At 44.0% G+C, this 19,984-nt stretch overlaps 1 protein-coding gene across 10 annotated transcripts in view; it reads right to left on the bottom strand.

Moving 5' to 3' along the window:
- Window positions 1–19,984, bottom strand: part of FMNL2 (formin like 2) — a 226,863-nt gene that overhangs the window by 7,476 nt on the left and 199,403 nt on the right. For 5 of the 10 annotated variants that reach the window (XM_083154048.1, XM_083154055.1, XM_083154047.1 and 2 more), the window contains 9 exons: window positions 18,694–18,896; window positions 13,209–13,443; window positions 12,602–12,670; window positions 12,413–12,493; window positions 10,812–10,941; window positions 8,931–9,094; window positions 6,654–6,755; window positions 4,515–4,613; window positions 3,574–3,697 (listed from right to left, as the gene is read on the bottom strand). In XM_083154048.1, the coding sequence (XP_083010174.1) occupies window positions 3,574–3,697; window positions 4,515–4,613; window positions 6,654–6,755; window positions 8,931–9,094; window positions 10,812–10,941; window positions 12,413–12,493; window positions 12,602–12,670; window positions 13,209–13,443; window positions 18,694–18,896 (1,207 nt within the window). Of the gene's footprint in view, window positions 1–556; window positions 688–3,573; window positions 3,698–4,514; window positions 4,614–6,653; window positions 6,756–8,930; window positions 9,095–10,811; window positions 10,942–12,412; window positions 12,494–12,601; window positions 12,671–13,208; window positions 13,444–18,693; window positions 18,897–19,984 lie in introns of all 10 variants that reach the window. The other 5 variants (XM_083154049.1, XM_083154057.1, XM_083154051.1 and 2 more) reach the window with 2 other exon arrangements.

The following is a 19,984-nucleotide window of genomic DNA, read 5'->3' as shown; positions in this document are numbered from 1 at the left end:
TGCCTACAAAGCATAAAGACATTGGCCATATTACCAAATAGGCAGCGTAGGCTCTATGGGCCCCACCCCTACCATGTGTAATATCTTTAATGACACTAGAAAAATCAAAAACAAAAAGTTTCTCTCTCCTTCCCTATTTGCTTTTCCTGCACATAAGACACTGTAAAAGTAAAGAAACCAAATGTATTGGGATTGAGTCATTTCCATATTCTGTGCATTTAGTATAGAACAACATGTGATGTAACATGACAACGTTTCTCACTGATTGCACCAATCACAATGACAGATGTGGTAAAAGCGACACCCTGTAATGTGTCATTGTCTCCTTCCATTATGTGACATTCGGTAACCAGCCTTCATGTTCCCTACACAATGTGAATGTCTAAATCTCATGCACAAGAGGTGGGGACAAACGATGGGGGGGGGGCGGATGGAGTATTGTAGACGGCATGCAATGAGATGGCAAATATCACAGCTCCGCGTGGACAGCAGGCAAAATAATCCACTGTGATATTTGGGGTGATGCCTAAACATGGAGAAATAGAGAAAAACCTACAGCAACCTTTAAGCGCATCAGGTGTGAAAGAGAATAAGTTTAGTAATGGAATTCCTCAGTGAGAACAGGGTCGCAGAAAAACCGTGAGCTGCGCTTGGCGGTTCGAGCGGTAAAGGGCACTGTCTTCAGCACTGCATGGAGATAATAGCCAAACAAGACAAACAGAAGAGAGTAAGAAGCCAAGATCTACTGCATTAGTACAATGTTAGTGCTCTGCCGAGGGTCTCGCACAGGCCAAATAGACCACGCCTGCGGGAGCCATCGCTACGTAAAGATTAATGACAGCAGGTAACAAGTAAAATAGACATTCAGCAACTATAATGTGAATTGTGAGTTTTACAGGGTATTTATACAAGCTTGGACTGAGAGAACATTGTAAGATGAAGTACTAGCCAATCAGCATCTACCTTACATTTTACAGTTTGTGTTTGAAAAATGACAGCTGATTGGTACTTTATCTCTCACAATTTCATCTCTCTCCAAGCCTTGATATATATACCCCACTGAAACATATAATCAATTAGGGGCAGTCAGCTTTTAGACCTTTTATTAATGGACTACAACACTCATGATCCTCAGCAGACTGAAGGATAGGAGTTCTGTAGTTTACTGCAACCTTAATAAATGCATTGTGTCCTCTGTACGGGGATGCGGTCGAAATACCGACGCTGGAATCCCGAACGCCGCAATGCCGGCACTTTGTCCCTCTATGGGTGTCCACGACACCCATAGAGGGAGAATAAAATAGGCTTGGCACCGGGCCCGCTGCGTGGCGAGCCCACAAGGGGGGGGGGGGGTCGATCCACGGACCCCTTTTGTCAGCATTGCGGTGGTCTGGGTTCCGGAGTCGGTATTTCGCCCGCTGGGATTCCAACTGCCGGCATTTCATACCGGACCCCTCTGCACTGATCAGCCAGTCCTTTCTATAATCAGGGAATGATATTTGCTTATGTAGCCACACAACTATATATAATTGTTTCATGGGATTATTTGTATAATTGCACAGAAATAAAATCATATACAAAGCCAGAATTTAGTAAATGCCAATAATTGCTATCACACAACTCACAACAAGAACACAGTATTTCTAATATCTGCAAACATATAAATCTCATCTCCCCATCGGTCATTTTGAGGCACTACTGAGGATCCGAGCGTTGCGCAGCATGCAGCAAATGTAGCTGTTCATATTAATTGTGTGAGTGCATAGGGATCGCATGAGATGTTCTATCTGAGACATGTTCTCTTCTTGGCAGATGCAGCGTTCCGGGCACTTATATAGTCATCATAGTGTAGCTTCCTGTGGAGATTGCATCCACGGGGAGACACGAGCATCCACAGTGAAAACTGGACTGCGCATAAGTACATTTTTGCATGTTCTTCGATCAATGTCTTATACAGCAATGTCTGAGAATGCAGAGTGTACTGTGGGGGTCGTCCGTGGATTAGTAATCCCTATTCCCAGTTATTTTGCTTTGCCCGTATGGTGAGCACAGCTCAAGCAGAACATATCATACATAACGTCCATGTGCACATTAATATCAACCCTCGGACAAACAATACTTCATCTGTAAGTCACTAAGGGGGTGATTCTGATTGGTTTGCAAGATTTGGATTTGGGAGCCGCACTAGTAAAGGGCTAAGTGTTATTGGCGACCACTTTTAGATATAATACCTAGCGCGACATAAGGGATTTTGGGGCAGATGTATTAAGCCTGGAGAAGAGATAAACTGGAGATAGAGTGAAGATAACATGGAAGAGATAACGCACCAGCCAATCAGCTGTGTTTGAAATATGACTGTTATGATCTGATTGGCTGGTGCGTAATCTCCTTCCACTTTATCTCTAGTTTATCTCTTCACCAGGCTTAATACATCTGCCCCATTGGGCCTTATTCTAGTTCACTCTTTCGGACAAAATCCTTCTTAGATGGACAAAACCATGTGCACTGCAGGGGGCAGATGTAAAATGTGCAGAGAGAATTAGATTTGGGTGAGTTATTTTGTTTCTGTGCAGGGAAAATACTGGCTGCTTTATTTTTACACTGCAATATAGATCTCACTTTGAAGTAAAACCCCACCCAAATCTAACTCTCTCTGCACAAGTAACATCTGCCCCACCTGCAGTGCACATGGTTTTGTCCATCTAAGAAGGATTTTGTCAGAGTGAACTAGAATAAGGCCCTTTGTTGGTTTATATATATATATATATATATATATATATATATATATATATATATATATATATATATATATATATATATATATATATATATGCTGGGGAAAAAAACTGTTCTCAAATGGGTCAATAAAGCAAGAATATAAATGAATCAGACATGAGAAGTACATAATGTAACACTCACATTTGTATTTAGTGTACTCACAGCTCGGCCTCGCAGCCATGGAGCTGACGGTGACGTGAGCACTGCGCTGGGTAGCAAAGAGCTCACACTTTAGCGATGTGTGGATACATTGCTGGGTGGGACCCGGCACAGTGGGGTGGCCTTGCCCTGTACTGGGCACCACCTCCCCCCCCCCCCAGCCTAGCGCCGTGACCTAGGTGTCTATGATTGAACTGCCATTAATTATTACACTGTCAGTGGGCAAATCCTATCAATTTAAAATAGCTTCACCTGATATGTCACAAGCCTGTGGGGAATGTGTGTAGCTACAGTGAGTGTCTTCCGGTTGGGGCATCTAATGGTTAATGCAGAGGTTCCCAAACGCGGTCCTCAAGGCACCCCAACGGTCCAGGTTTTAGGTATATCCATGGCTCAGCACGGATGACTAAATCAGACTGACTGAGTTACTAATTAAGTCACCTGTGGCCAAGCATGGATATACTGAATACCTGGACGGTTGGGGTGCCTTGAGGACTGTGTTTGGGAACCTCTGGGTTAATGCATAATGTGCTGACAGCTGCTGATGGGATCACGTCAGTGAAGATAGACTGTAAGCATCTATCCTACGGTACAGTATTTCCATGCTTTGTATTATACAGAGATCAGCTCTCTTACCTGTGATGATATCTTCAATGGCTCCATCCTTCCCTTCATAAACATGTCTGCTATCTTTAACTTGCCGCCTCCTTAATTCTGCAATTAACTCTTGCTGCTGGCGTTTAGATTTATGTGACGGAGACTGTAATGAAGGAAACAGCAATACATTATTATTACTGTTATTATTATTATTATTATTATTATTATTATTATTATTATTATTATTAAGCATCTCCTGAAGAAACAGAGGATAGTTTATAAATACGTATAATCAGGGCTATTTTTCAGCAGGCTCCAGCAGGAACTGAGGCCCTTATTCTAGTTCACTCTTTCTGACAAAATATTTCTTAGATGGACAAAACCATGTGCACTGCAGGTGAGGCAGATGTTACTTGTGCAGAGATAATTAGATTTGGGTGGGGTTTTACACCTGCCTCACCTGCAGTGCACATGGTTTTGTCCATCTAAGAAATATTTTGTCAGAAAGAGTGAACTAGAATAAGGGCCTCAGTTCCTGCTGGAGCCTGCTGAAAAATAGCCCTGCTTATAATCCTCAAACAGTGAACAGGCTGATGGAATTCCTGCGTCGGCATCTCCAGTGATGCCAGGATTTCAACGCCGCGATTTCAACCGCCGACCTCCCAGTTTATAGGCATGCTGACTGTATCCCATCACATCTGCCATGCTGGGAGGCAGATGCAATATCTTTGAAAGATATTCTTGCACAACCCAAATCCTGGCCAGTGGAACCAGCAACATTGATGTGACAACTGACGGGTGGGTATATTTAAATACCCATCCATTTGTGATGTCTGGGCCACAGTCTGATTACCACAGTCAGTTACACGGTCGCTGGGCCCATCGGTCAATGGCACTGTTGGTCAGCTGTGTACCCGCCTGATAAGTGAAAAGTAAAATAATCCCGCATCCACTAGAGAAGTCAAAAGAGATGACAGAACCTTTTGGTCTTCCTGGCCCATCATTGCTTCCTGTTCTAGAAGTTTCTCCATGAGAGCCAGCTCCTGTTTCTTCCTGAGCTCATTCTCTTCATCAGCCAACTGAGAAGCAACAAACACAACGCCAACATCAATATACTGTATACATAATATCATAATGTTATAATAATCATGCCTTAAATATATATAAAAAACATGGCCGATAAAAAGAAACACAAAACACTTTTACTGTATATAAAGTCTGACAAAATATAGATTTCAATGCGAGGAGTCTAGGACACATTCTCTGGCTACTCACTGTTATCAGGCCCAGAAGATACACGGCTTTAATGCAATATAGTGACTCCTGAAGGTTATATGTAACCTGAAGGTTACTCATCTGGCCATGTTCCCACAGTACAACAGGAAGGTTACTCATCTGGCCATGTTCCCACAGTACACCCTGAAGGTTACTCATCTGGCCATGTTCCCACAGTACCACCCGAAGGTTACTTAGCTGGCAGATGTTCCCACAGTACAACCTGAAGGTTACTCAGCTGGCAGATGTTCCCACAGTACAACCTGAAGGTTACTCATCTGGCCATGTTCCCACAGTACAACCTGAAGGTTACTCATCTGGCCATGTTCCCACAGTACAACCTGAAGGTTACTCATCTGGCCATATTCCCACAGTACAACCTGAAGGTTACTCAGCTGGAAGATGTTCCCACAGTACCACCTGAAGGTTACTCAGCTGGCCATGTTCCCACAGTACAACAGGTAGGTTACTCATCTGGCCATGTTCCCACAGTACACCCTGAAGGTTACTCAGCTGGCCATGTTCCCACAGTACAACAGGAAGGTTACTCATCTGGCCATGTTCCCACAGTACACCCTGAAGGTTACTCATCTGGCCATGTTCCCACAGTACCACCCGAAGGTTACTTAGCTGGCAGATGTTCCCACAGTACAACCTGAAGGTTACTCAGCTGGCAGATGTTCCCACAGTACAACCTGAAGGTTACTCATCTGGCCATGTTCCCACAGTACAACCTGAAGGTTACTCATCTGGCCATGTTCCCACAGTACAACCTGAAGGTTACTCATCTGGCCATATTCCCACAGTACAACCTGAAGGTTACTCAGCTGCCAGATGTTCCCACAGTACAACCTGAAGAATACTCAGCTGGCAGATGTTCCCACAGTACAACCTGAAGGTTACTCAGCTGGCAGATGTTCCTGCAGTAGAACCTGAAGGTTACTCAGCTGACAGATGTTCCCACAGTACAACTTGAAGGTTACTCAGCTGGCAGATGTCCCCACAGTACAAGCCGAAGGTTACTCAGCTGGCAGATGTTCCCACAGTACAACAGGAAGGTTATTTATCTGGCCATGTTCCCACAGTACACCCTGAAGGTCACTCAGCTGGCAGATGTTCCCACAGTACAACCTGAAGGTTACTCAGCTGGCAGATGTCCCCACAGTACAACCCGAAGGTTACTCAGCTGGCAGATGTCCCCACAGTACAACCTGAAGGTTAATCATCTGGCAGATGTTCCTGCAGTAGAACCTGAAGGTTACTCATCTGGCCATGTTCCCACAGTACAACCTGAAGGTTACTATTCTGGCCATGTTCCCACAGTACAACCTGAAGGTTACTCATCTGGCCATATTCCCACAGTACAACCTGAAGGTTACTCAGCTGCCAGATGTTCCCACAGTACAACCTGAAGGTTACTCAGCTGGCAGATGTTCTCACAGTACAACTTGAAGGTTACTCAGCTGACAGATGTCCCCACAGTACAACCTGAAGGTTACTCAGCTGCCAGATGTTCCCACAGTACAACCTGAAGGATACTCAGCTGGCAGTTGTTCCCACAGTACAACCTGAAGGTTACTCAGCTGGCAGATGTTCCCGCAGAGTGATCTGATGCTGTATACTTGGATGCCGCAGCTGATCACACATACATGTACATAGTGTATATTTACGCCAGACCTCCTGCTGCATTAGTACATGTTAGCATTGCTGCCGTGTGGAAGGACACAGTTGCGATGCTAACAGCATCCAAATCGGAATCAGGCCCCTAATAAATTAATGGTGAGACGTAATCAGGAATTCATTGATTTTACTTATATACATATAACAGATAAACAGTCTCTTACCTTGTAGGCTTTGACAAATCTGACAAAAACAGGGAAGAATACTGAAGGGGGAGTGGTTTTTGGGTTTTCGCCAAAGTATTTCACTACTTCATCAAAGGCATCCTGCAAATCAAAGAGTAAATATGTTTAAGAAAAAACACAGTGACTATACAGTATATTCCGGTGTGTTTGTAAATGGACAGACAGGACAGCGATGGAAAGACCAAATAAGACATGTTTAAAAGTTACCATATATACTCGAGTATAAGCCTACTTTTTCAGAACATTTTTTATGCTGAAAAAGCCCCCCCTCGGCTTATACTCGAGTGAGGGTCCCACTTGAGTCAATAAGTTTTCCCAGTTTTTTGTTGTAAAATTAGGTGCCTCGGCTTATATTCGGGTTGACTTATACTCGAGTGTATACGGTACATAGGGGAAGGTGGGGCTAGTTGTTACAGAGGCAAGTTATTAAAATGAATCTAAAACCACAGCCATGTCTTGCTGGGGCTCTTGCAACTGGAAACAAGTCTGAATATGTAACCATCAGTGCTCAGTTAATGTATTTATGTAGTAGGTAAGCAAATCACATTTTTCTGTGTGAATAATAAATGACATTAAAGAGAAGTCCATTAGAAAAATAAACAGAACAAAACAATTCATAAATGTATTCAATGCTATGCACAGTGCATACCTCCCAACATCTGGGCTCTGGCAAGAGGGAGAGTCATGCAGCAGAGCCGCGCGTGCCCAAAAAGGGGCGTGGCCCATGGAAAGGGGGCAGTGTCCCACAGCGTGGGGGGGGGGGGAGGCATTTGGAAGTTCTCCCAGCTTGAAGAGAATAGACAGCGTCTATTCTCTTCAGGCTGGGGGGACTCCCAGCTGCCCCCCGCCACGGGATACTGGCAGCCCCGGACGGGATGCGGGAACGTTCCCAAAAACAGGGACATTCCTGCGGAAAGAGTTGGGACAGTTGGGAGGTATGACAGTTAAGCATGCATAGTAATGCCAATGACTATCCTAGGAAATATACGTTATACCAGTGGTTCCCAAACTGTGTGCCATGGCACTCTGGGGTGCCTTGTAATGGTCAATGTAATAGGCAATGGGTGCCGGGCGGGGTTCCAAACAGTCGGGATCCCGTCAGTCATTAACCCGACGTCGGGATCCCGACTGTCAAAACACCGACGGCCGGGTTCCCTATGGCCGTCGGCTATTTTCCATCGTGGGGGTCCACGACCCCCATAGAGGGAGAATAGAATAGGTGGCGAGCCCGCAGCGTGGCGAGCCCGCAGCGTGGCGAGCCCGCAGCGTGGCGAGCGCAGTGAGCCTGCAAGGGGCTTTGTTGCGCTGGCCATGCTGTCTGAGACCAGGCAGTAGGGATCCCGACTTCGGGATAATGACTGTCGGGATCCTGACTGTCGGTGAATCATTCCACACCCATAGGCAAAGGTGGAGCTTATGGCTGGCAATAATGAAACAGGTTTACAAACATCAGCCAATCCTGTCCCTTACCACATAACTGAAGCTAAAAATGACACAAACACAATTTATTTAATTTTTTTTCTTTAAAATTCTCAGTAAGAAGCTTTTGGCTTAGGGGTGCACCAAAAATAAATTCTGATAAACTGTGACTCAAAAAAGCTTGGGAATCACTGTGCTATATTATTGGAGGAACATGACGTTGCTTCTAATTTACATTTACAGTACAGTATATTATTAAAGGTTATCCTTACACATATAATATAATTTTTTTGCTATATAATAATAATTACAAATACACATATTGGCCCTGATTCTGGTTGACTCGCAAGGCTGCGAATTCCACAGCCTTGTGAGTCCACCAAACGGCTGCCACCCCTCACACACCGCGATCCCCTGCAGGTATGCGAATGGATGTCTTGCATAAACATAAATTTGCAGCCTTGCGTGGTGGTATAAAATCATTCGATGGTCGCCGACCATCGAATGATTTTGCAAGCGCTTGCAGATCTGAGACACCTCTGTGGTGTCTCAGATCTACGTGCGCCCTGTGCAGGAAGCGGGCAGGCAGCTGACATCGGCTGTGTGCAAGCGGCAACAATGAATAGATTATTCGCCAGGCGCTCGCACAAAACAGTGTGATTGGGTAGCGTGGGACGGCGGGCCCACTCACGCGCATAATCTATTTGCTGTGGCCGCGCGCGCACAGCGGCTGCACGTGCACATTAAATAACTATGTGTATGCGCAGTCAATAAATTAGTACATGCAGGGGAGTGTGTAAATCAGAATAGGGGCCATTGTCACATAAGTGCAGTTACCTGCGAGATTTTGGCATCATCCTGCAATTTCTTGAGCCTTCCTTCATTATTTTGCATAAATTCTTTGAGCATGACATTGTGATCGTGCATCGTGTATTCTCGTTTTGTCAGATCCATACCTCTCTGAAGCTCTTTTACATCCAGAAGGACATTTTCAAGAGAGACTGGAACACAGCACATCATAATATTTGAGAACACACAACAAAATGACAGCAAATACTCAGCAGTCTCATAAATGCACTACCGGATATTACCATGTGGGGGAGCTCTTGTTACACGGAAAAAAAAAAAACACCGCAAAAATAGATGTGCAGGTTTGTGCTGATCTTTGCACCTACTTTGATGCTTTGAGACTTTTGATAAAACATTGTACTGCTGAAAGGCAGAATCTGGCACAACATCTCCTACTTACCCAAGGTTTTAAACGGTGGGTTATATATTGGAGATGTTAAACTTTAATCTACACAAGCAAATTGCAGGCAAACAAACTATGAAGGTGCATACAGCAGATACCTTTGAAGAAAGCTTGATTGAGATCCTAACAATTGCATTGTACAGTAGTCTATGAGCTACATATTGCACAATTTACCAGGAGAGGGATTGTCTGGATCCCCCCCCCCACACCTGGTAACAGCCAATGGCGTGTACGCTAATGGTCACAAATGAGCAGTAAGTAGGTAGCATAAAGTAAAGTGATCACTGATGTTTTTACCTACGTGTGTGTGTGATAATGATTCACTGTTACTACTATGTGTATAAGTATCTCATCAGAGGCTGGCTGGCCTGGACCCCCAAGATAACCCAGGGCAATCTGAAACCCCATTACCGCTATACCCCAAACTAGGACCCCGTGGGGTCTTATCTGGCTCGTTTTTGTTTCTCTCGACTACAACTCGACAGTCGGAATTCAATGTTTCGACTGTCGAGGTTCGGTAAACCACAAGATTGTCGATCGACAATGCGTGAACGTTTCCAAAAAAAAACAGATCTGACTTAAAAGTTGGATCTGTTTTGTCGGAAAACTGCCTTCAATGCTGTCGGAAACGGCAGCATTGAATAGGCGAGAGGCGACATTTCCCCCAGCGGAAATAGCGTCCGGGACTGAATACCCCCTATGGGGGTATTACTAAATCTGGTACTTATGTAATATCTGGGCTCCCATTTTTCTTATGAGACTGCGTCCGCTCGCCACGCTTCGGGCACGGTGGCTCGCTGCGCTCGCCACACTATATAAAATCAACTCCATGCGTAATTGGATTGTAGGGGTATGAAAAAATGGGAAGCATTTAACACGGGAGCCCAGATAATACATAAGTACCCTAAATCTTTTAAAAATGAAAAGAGGTGATGTTGCCCAGAGCAACCAATGAAAGTCTGTCTATCATTTTTCTATTACATCCTAGAAAATGATAGAATCTGATTGGTTTCCTCTTTTCATTTGTACAAGCTTTAGTAAATGTACCCCTAACGGTGCCCATACACTAGTAAGATTTATCTTCAGATCTGACTGGTTGGAACCAAAACATGGTTATGGATGAGTGACATTTTGTCAGTTTTCCAAAATTTCCAAGCAAATGGTCAACTGTCATTTGCTCTCATCCATAACCATGTTTTTGTTCCAACCAGCCAGATCTGAAGATAAATCTGCGTGTGTATGGCCACCTTAAGTCTAGCATGACTTAATATGTAATAATTACAAAGACTTTCACATACTGTACGCACACATGACAATCTCATTTTTTTTAAAATACAGAATAAGAACAGTCACACCACATATGATATAATCGTTAGTCTACCGTCGCATTACTACCCTACAACCATCTTCCTAAACTAATGATGGTTACTGTACAGATGATAGATACTGTACAGATAATACCGTACCCGCAGCGGCTTTCTCCACATAATGGATCTCATTGTAGAACAGGGAAACCTGCTGATACTTTTCTCGGACTACGTTGGATATATAGTGCAATAATGTCTGTTTTCTGTCCGTTGACTTAGTGTCCAAAAGCTGCAAGTCACAATAAATAATAAAAAAAAAAATCCAACAGAACAAAAATGCTTAAAAACACAAAAACTACAAGTAAAAAAATCTGTGGTATCACATATCATTTGAAAGTTAGAGACAATCTCATCCCAACATAAAATAGACTATTATGTCACATCTTTTTAAAAATGAAATGTATGAACTTTTACACTTTCTAGTCCAGCGTTTGCCAAATCCAGTCTTCAGGGACCCCTAGCAGTACGTGTTTTCCACATCTCTTTGCTGAAACACTGGTGCACTCATTTACTGATGGGCAGGTTTCAAAAGATTCACAGATGGCACTAGTTACTTAACGTGTGATTCTCTGAGGAGACCTGGAAAACATGCACTGACAACTGGAGAACAGCTACAGCAAACCTAATTTGCATATTAAAGCCAGGGGCATTAGGCAGAAAATAACAACAAGGAGGGAAGCCAGATTGAATAGGTATTTCTTTAACAAATAGCAAGCATAATAATTAGTTTGATTGATTCATCTATTTAACCGAAATAGGACAGTTTATGTAATAGGCTTATTTCAAATTAACATGTTTGGGAGTTACATTATTAATGGCATCTATACTGTTTGACAGCTAACAGTTGCAGTACCTTCTCACAGCCTGCAGGGGTGCCATAATACCCTTTTTGCAAATATGGTATCAACTTATTTTTAAAAATCAGTCTGAGAGACCACATGGACAGCTTTATATATTAACCCTTTTATGCTGCCATAACTATCCCTGATTATTTCACACGTACGAGCAGCAACCCGGGATATTGTGCAGTGTAAATGCACCCAGTTGAAATTACCTGGATCAAGTGAGCCGGCATTTCAACCTTATAAGCGAGCAGGGTGGAACATAAATTCAACCTGGCTCACGGTGCAGTGTAAACACCCACCCAGGTCCAACCGACAGTGGAAAAGGGCCCTCAAGCCGTAAAAGGGGAATAAATATACTTTACAATGCAGTGGTGAAAAAAACTCCCTGTGTTGGAAGCCAATTAACCTACCAGTGTATTTTTGGAGTGTGGGAGGAAACCGGAGTATCACACAAGCACGGGGAGAATATACAAACTCCACACAGACAGGGCCATGGTGGGGATAGAACCCATGACCTCAGTGCTGTGAGGCAGTAATGCTAACCATTACACCATCTGTGCTATTTAAAATCACATTTGGACATAATAAGGGAACTAAATTTAAGTTATCACTCAAATAAGTGGAAAGTGGGAACTGGAGACCACATAAGAAGCCAAAATTGTGCAATGTCAACTTTAAAAACCATAATTTATCCGTGGGAAATGTGAGTTTTTAATTATGTCTGATATTGCAGCTCTGGTTAGTATTTATCCCAAAGAACACATAAGTAGATCATTTACATGATGTGAAGGGCATGCTGGCAGTTGTAGTCCCACCTATAACTAATGTAAACAGCACATGTCAGTAAGTACTCACCAAGTCTAAGCTCTGCAGTTTGAAGCCATACACGGCGCCTCGTTTGCTACTGTTCATGTAATTCCCAAGGGCCAAAATAATCTACACAAAAATATAAAAAAATGGATGTTTTAGTGAATACATTGCTGTGATATCAGGCAATACACTGCAAACACAGATTCATCATTACAAGCGGAAATCCATCCATACCTCAAGTATTTTCTTCAGCTTCTGAGATGATTTAATCGAAACAGAGGCAGCGATGATTGCATGAAGTTGCTACAAAAAAAAAAATCAATAAAAATGACATTTAACAAAAATAAATTATTTAATTCTATAACAACAGATAACAGATGAAACTGGTGAATTATGTGTAAACTCCAAGTAAATTGATACATCATTTTTATAAACTTTCTGGCTGAGGAGGACAAAGGGTGCAGAACTGTGGTCATGGGCCTTATTCTAGTTTACTCTTAGATGCAAATTCCTTCTCAGATGGACAAAACCATGTGCACTGCAGGGGGCAGATGTAACAGGTGCAGATAGAATTAGATTTGGGTGAGTTATTTTGTTTCTGTGCAGGGAAAATACTGACTGCTTTATTTTTACACTGCAATATAGATCTCACTTTGAAGAAAAACCACACCCGAATCTAACTCTCTCTGCACAAGTTACATCTGCCCCACCTGCAGTGCACATGGTTTTGTCCAGCTAAGAAGGAATTTGCCTCTAAGAGTGAACTAGAATAAGGCCCAATGCTCCTAGGACATTCCTGATCATTGCTGGTACTACTAAAAAGGAAAAACTTTCTGTATACCGGTGTCAACATCTGAATGCTCTCCGAGTAGTTTCCAATGAAAGCCATGATGGTCATCTTCTGCATCAGCCGCTCTATCTTGCTGAACTGCATCATGAAGCGATCCTCATTGGACAAGTTCTCCAAAGGCTTCTTCTCCTTCTCATAGAGTCGGAAGACTTTCACCTCTGCCTCTGTGGGCATGAATCTCATCAAACATTCCACAAAATCCACGGGTAACGTTCTCAGGTCAAACCTAGTCATCGTAATAAGAAATGCATAAGGTCAGCAAAACCATAGGTGTCTTCCAATAATATCCACAGCTCACAGCTACACTGAGTGCTGAGCAATCGTTGATTCATGAATGTGAACTTTGTAACTCATTGCATCAGTGGTTTTATTATTTCCTATTAAATTGCCAAGATAAAAATGATCGTATTCAAAATGACTGCCTCCACCCTTAACAACTGGTTGGTATAACTTATCGCCGTCTACTTGATTAACTTTTATATAGAAGTACATGAAACTTGAGAACATCTTTTTAAAGAACGCAAAGAGCCAACTGGTCGGCAATGAATTTAGCGTGCGTCTTGCCATTACAATCTCCCTCAGTGTGGCCAGTGCCGACTTTACTGTGTACTGTATGCTGGCACCGATATTTGCTTGACATAGCTTCGAGAGAAGCCAAAGAAAAGGTTCATCTGTAACATACAAAGAAGCTGAACAACAGGGCACTTTATAAAGTCACTTGAAGCCAACAACGTCAATGAATTGAACTTGCATTTGATGGCAATTCACGTTCTGCCACACGGAATTCGCAGAAATTCACACTATGCCACAAACAATGCCCGGAAATTCACATTATGCCACACAAAATGAGATAAAATTCACATTTTGACAAACAGTAAATTCACAATATACCACACCGAATGACGCAGGATTCTGTTATAAAATGGGAGGGGAAGGGTGAAGAAGGTCTCTTCACAGGTGTAAATTCATCCCAGTTGCTGCCTGTGATGGAGTTTTGTGCCCCCTTAAAATAAATAAATAGGTGGAGGAGGCGGCACTCAAACATAATACACACAACAGGCAGATATACCAGGTATATCTGCCTGTCGTGTGTATTTTGTTTGAGTGCCACCGCCCCCACCGGGTGTTGATCATTTTATCGACCACAGTTAGGTTGACAGTCATTAGGTTGTCACCGTTGGGTCGACAGGTGGGAAGGTCAACAGGGTTCTAGGTCGATATGGGTGAAGGTCGACAGGTGTCTAGGTCGACATGGGACAAGGTCAACATGGGTTTAGGTCGACATATGCGTTAGGTCAACAGGTCGTTAGGTCGACATGGTTTTTTTCACTGTTTTGTCACAGTCGACATGGACACAGTTGGAAGTCAACCGCAGCCCCTCGCATCACTCGCTTTGCTCGTAATGCTTCGGGCACGATGCCTCGGCGATCAACACACTATTTTATTCTCCCACCACGCCCTAGTGGATGGTAGGGCATGAAATACTGCCTGTCGGCACATGTCGGCTCAAAAAAAAACAGTGAAGAAACCCATGTCGACCTAACGCATATGTCGACCTAAACCCATGTCGACCTTCACCCACGTCGACCTAGAACCCTGTCGACCTTCCCACCTGTCGACCCAACGGTGTCGATCGAATGACTATCAACCTAAGTGCAATACTACCATATCCCCCCCCCCACCTACGCATATCTGTGACCAGTCCAGCAGCTACCATTACGGAGGGCACAGATTTATTCAAGTATGCAAACATTTGCCGTGCCGCCCCAGGAATTATTTTATATATACACACACACAACACACACCTACTTTTAAGTGGGGCACAAAACTTCATCACAGGGAGCAACTGGGATAAACTTACACTTGTGAAGAGACCTTCCTTTCCCACCACATAACAGCATATAGGAAAAAACACAGTGGACTGTTGAGAAACCCATCCCACCACATGCATGTCCCTACTTTAAAATCTATACTCTATAGCTGTCAGGATCCCCGCTGCTTGGGTCCAGCATACTAGCATGCCACTGCCGCTGAGCCTCCCCGCTGACACTGAGCGCTCCTGCCGCCGCTGATCTTCCTGCCTCTGAGCATTGCCACTGGTTCAGGTTCCTCACATGTGGTGCATGGGTGACATCAGCCATGCACCTGTGCATCACTAGGAACACTGAAGCCTATGAGAACCTCTCAGAGGATTCATCAGTTATTTGCATGGGACACTATAGGACATGATCGCGATCTACCGGCGGGACCTATGCGATCGACCAGTAGGCCGCGATCGACCTTTTGCCCAGCTCTGATGCAGTATGTATGGGGCTTTAGAGGCTAATTGGTTGGTATCTTTCACTACTTCATCTCTCTCCAAGATTTGATACCTCTCCCCCTGTATGAGAAGGTGCATAGTGACACATTTTAGCAGGATGGAAAAGACTTCCTGTTTCTATTTCCCCTAGAGCAGCGGTCAGTAACCCGTGCTTCTGAAACACAACAGTGCATGAGGAAGCAGACAGTGATTTGTGGCGCTGGGAGCTTACGAATACATTCAATGGAAGCAAAAGCCATAATAGCCAAGTCAGTTACAGATGAAGGAGGGCAGCAGTATTATTTTGTGCCCACACACCAAACTACGTGGTGCCTCTCATCAAACTTATCCTAAGAGTATGCACAGAACGGGACGTTTGTAACTTTAGATAATCTTAATGAGTACGTATTGGTAATTTTGCTGAACATTATATCATTGTGATAGCAGAAGCTCTAAAATAAAGCAACAGGATAGCATCGTTCCTACAGGGCTGAGAAGTACAGAAAATTCACAATGGTCCTTATTCTGGTTCACTCGCAAAGGCAAATTCCTTCTCAAATGGACATAACCATGTGCACTGCAGGTGGGGCAGATGTAACTTGTGCAGAGAGTGTTAGATTTGGGTGGAGTTTTACTTCAAAGTGAGATCTATATTGCAGTGTAAAAATAAAGCAGCCAGTATTTTCCCTGCACAGAAACAAAATAACTCACCCAAATCTAACTCTCTCTGCACATGTTACATCTGCCCCACCTGCAGTGCACATGGTTCTGTCCATTTGAGAAGCAATTTGCCTTTGGTTGTGCCCAGAAAAACGCTGGGCGTCCACAAGTGAGCGCAGGCGTACTGAAGCCTGCTAGGGGCGCAGGCGGCTGACCTCACAGGATGTCAGCCGCCCCGCTGTGTCTCGGTCCAGGAGCTCGCAAATAAAAGTCAGTCTAGGCTTACTCTAATTTGCATACCGGTGGCACAATCATTCGATGGTCACCGACCATCGAATGATTCCTGTACACTCGCATGCAAATGCGGCAGTACGTTTGGCGAAGGGGGGGTGGGGGCAGCTGTATGCAAGTCTGGCAAGTCTGCGTTTACCCGCTTGCTAAGCAGCCAATTTACACTATTTAGCAAGCCAACATGAATCACCCCCCTGGTCTCATAGCAGAAACCAACCACAACAACCTATGGAACTACATTATCATTGCTGGTGTAGAAGAAAATGCTGAACTCTTCCTAAACTATCACAAAACCACAGACAGATAAACCAATCGCTTTCCATTGTTTTCCTAAAGCAAAGAACAACCCAGGCGTCATTCAGAACACAGTGTTAAAGATCTGTTTAGATGTCTGGAAATAAGCCGGAAGGAGAATATATCAGTAAGATACACAGCCTTCTGTATCAATTGAAGAGTACACAGAGAGACGGGAATTATTGATTTGTTTTAACGATAACATTGGGAATGCTCCACTTTATCTGGATTTCTGCTGTCTGGGTATTGGAGCGAGAGAAATGCTCTTCATTTAGTCATCTGGTCTAAACCAGTGCTAGGAAATCTGTGGGCTGCCATACATGCTGAGATTTGTAGTTCCACATCTGTTAAGGTGGCCATACACCTACAGATTTATCTTCAGATCTGGCTGGTTGGAACAAAAAATCTGGTAATTTCTGAATGACAGTTTGTCAGTTTTCCAACATTTCCAAGCAAATGGTCAACTGTCATTTACTCACATCCATAACCATGTTTTTGTTCCAACCAGCCAGATCTGCAGATAAATCTGTAGGTGTATGGCCACATTTAGACAGCTAATTTAAATACTCTGGGGCAGTTATTTACTCACACAAATATACAATAAGCAGCAAATCAGACCTTTGCGTTCATTTTCTAAAGCTATTCATTGCTATGGTTTGGCTGTAGTTAAACAAAGCATAATTTATATCAAAACTATATTTGTTTCTATTTATTACTTATTTAATGTTATTCTTTTAGTGGTGTTAAACCTGGGACGCACTACATTCTATGGGACGCACTACATTCTATGGAAAAATGTCAGCTCTCAGGTGGTTACAGTTACTAAGATGGGAGTTACTGTCCAGCAGCAGACATAACATAGAGATTCTATATCCGTACCTCCCAACTTTCAGAGACCGGCAGGAGGGACATATTGGTGTGCGCCTGAAATTAGGGGCATGGCCTGTCAAAAAGGGGGCATGGTCTATAATTCACAGCAGTCCACGAGACTCCCCCTGCCGCTGGACAGTGATGGGAGTGGGAGGGGCGCGGGAACATTGTTCCAATGGAAAACGGGACAGTTGGGAGGTATGTATATCACCCTTTGCATCTGCACAGAAAAACATATTAAATGCAGGAGTAGTGAAGGCTAATGTATATCCTGATTTGCTGTAGGATGTTGATTAATGCAGCTAAGCAGAAATACCGAAAGCCATGACTTCTCCACAGAGACACTGTAGCAAACTGCAATATATCGTAAGGGAAATCAATTTGTTATTTACTTCAGACAGTCGCTGTCCAAACTCTGTGATGACAGGTTAGCGGACAATGAGCTCTAAGCAGTCTGCTCGCTGAACTCCATAACAAGATCTACATTAGTTTTGGGGTTGGGTAAAACCCCGGAACAGCCCAGACACCGGATTGGACCTCCTCCCTGCAGCCGAACTTGGCCAATGTGGAGCTTACAGTGCACATCTTCGACCAGGGGGTATCTGTGACAGCTGTCACTGGAAAAGATGGGTAGAGAGAGAGATTACAGCCTCCCTATATAATAGGGATGGGGTAACAAATGTTATGGATCATAAGGTGAGGCTGTTATATCTCCATCCCGGTCTCGAGGCGACAGCTGTCACAGACATCTCCCCAGAAGGGTTACACCTGGACAGTGATGTACACCGCAAGCTCCACAGAGTTTGCTGCAGGGAGCCAGTCCTGCATTCCATGGTCCAGACCAGTGGTGGCTCCAGAGGAGGGGCTGAAGTCCAGTTCAAACTTCAAACAGGGGAGAAATGCCAACTGCCAATAAGTCAGTTTGAAATGGCAGTTGGTGTGGCTCCCTTATTTGAATTTTGAACTGTGCTGCAGCGCCGCCCCCCTGGAGCCGCCACTGGTCCAGGCGGTTGAAGCTTTTATCCAAACCCCATTCGTATCACTAAAATGGTCAGTACTTACTGCTGGATAGCCCGGCAGATCTCCTCCGCCGTCTTCCCTGCTTTTCTCAAGGTGATCGCCAGGTTTTTGGCTCTGTTGGCTTCTAGTAATGTCACCTTGTTAGAGCCTTTAGGTGCTGCTTTTTGCTTGCTGGAGCTGACATCAATGGCTGGTCCCTGGGCTTTTGTCTTGAAGATTTCCTCAAATTCATCAACATTTAAATCCTAAAGGGAGAGTGGAACAGCTTCTAATCTCACCAGACTGACACACATTAGGATAGGAAGTCCTGGATATACACAGTAACACACCCCAACAACATTAATGAGTTCGAAAAGCATCTGGAATCTTACTTTTAAAGGGAACAGAAGATTTAAAGGGCATCTTCACCTTCCGAGATTCCTATAGTACAGAAAGATTTATTTTCATATTCAAAACCTGAGGTTGGAGCATTGGACACAATGTGTTCACACCCACAGATGTGTGAGTGACTCCGGGGGCAGAGAAAGCAAACAAGTCTGCATGGAAGTACTATTCCCTGAAGGCAGAGATTCCCTTTAAATCAAAGTTGATCCGGTATAAAAAGATGTTGCAATATTTATGTATATGTAAAGTTCACACACACAATAACGTTTGACATTTTTAATCCCCTAAATACTTCGCTAGAGGCTACTTTCTATTCCACAACAGCCGGTAGAGCGTTGCCTGTGTTGCATTGCTTAGGCTATAACTGCAGCCTAAACTGTATTACAGGTAGGGATTACTGATCCGAACACAGGGTCTGATTCCTGATTCAGAGGCGGACGCAAATGTCGATGCTACTGCAATTCCTTATGCAGCAGATCTGCAAATGGATGCTTATACTCCGTCCAACCAGCAGCATCTCCAATCCTCCGCTTTTGTTAATCAACCGCTTCACGTTGTGACTCAAACATGAACTGCACAAACATCGGAATTTCCTCCACCTCCGAATCAGGCCTGTAAGCACAACACCTATACTTGCATTGCATTGCTGTAGCCCAGAGCTTTTATCATACGCAAGGCTGTAGCTACTATGGGTGCAGGGAGTACAGCTGGAGGCCCAGAGCTGAGAGGGGCCACCCTTCCCTGTCACAGTTACATGTGTTATATAAAGGTTGTAGCAACCATAGGTGCAAGGAGTGCATATGCTACGGGTTCCAGAATTGAGAGGGACCCACCTTCAATGTGTTGTGTGTTATACATATGGGGCTGGCCTCATCCTTGCAGGGCTGGCATTTCTAATGCCAGCCCCGCCATCGCGCCAGCCCCGCCAGGGGGCACGCGCGCACGAGAC

Source organism: Crinia signifera, chromosome 7 (genome assembly GCF_055691185.1).
Source record: "Crinia signifera chromosome 7, ASM5569118v1, whole genome shotgun sequence".
Classification (NCBI taxonomy): Eukaryota; Metazoa; Chordata; class Amphibia; order Anura; family Myobatrachidae; genus Crinia; species Crinia signifera.
This window is presented reverse-complemented; position numbering and strand designations above follow the sequence as displayed.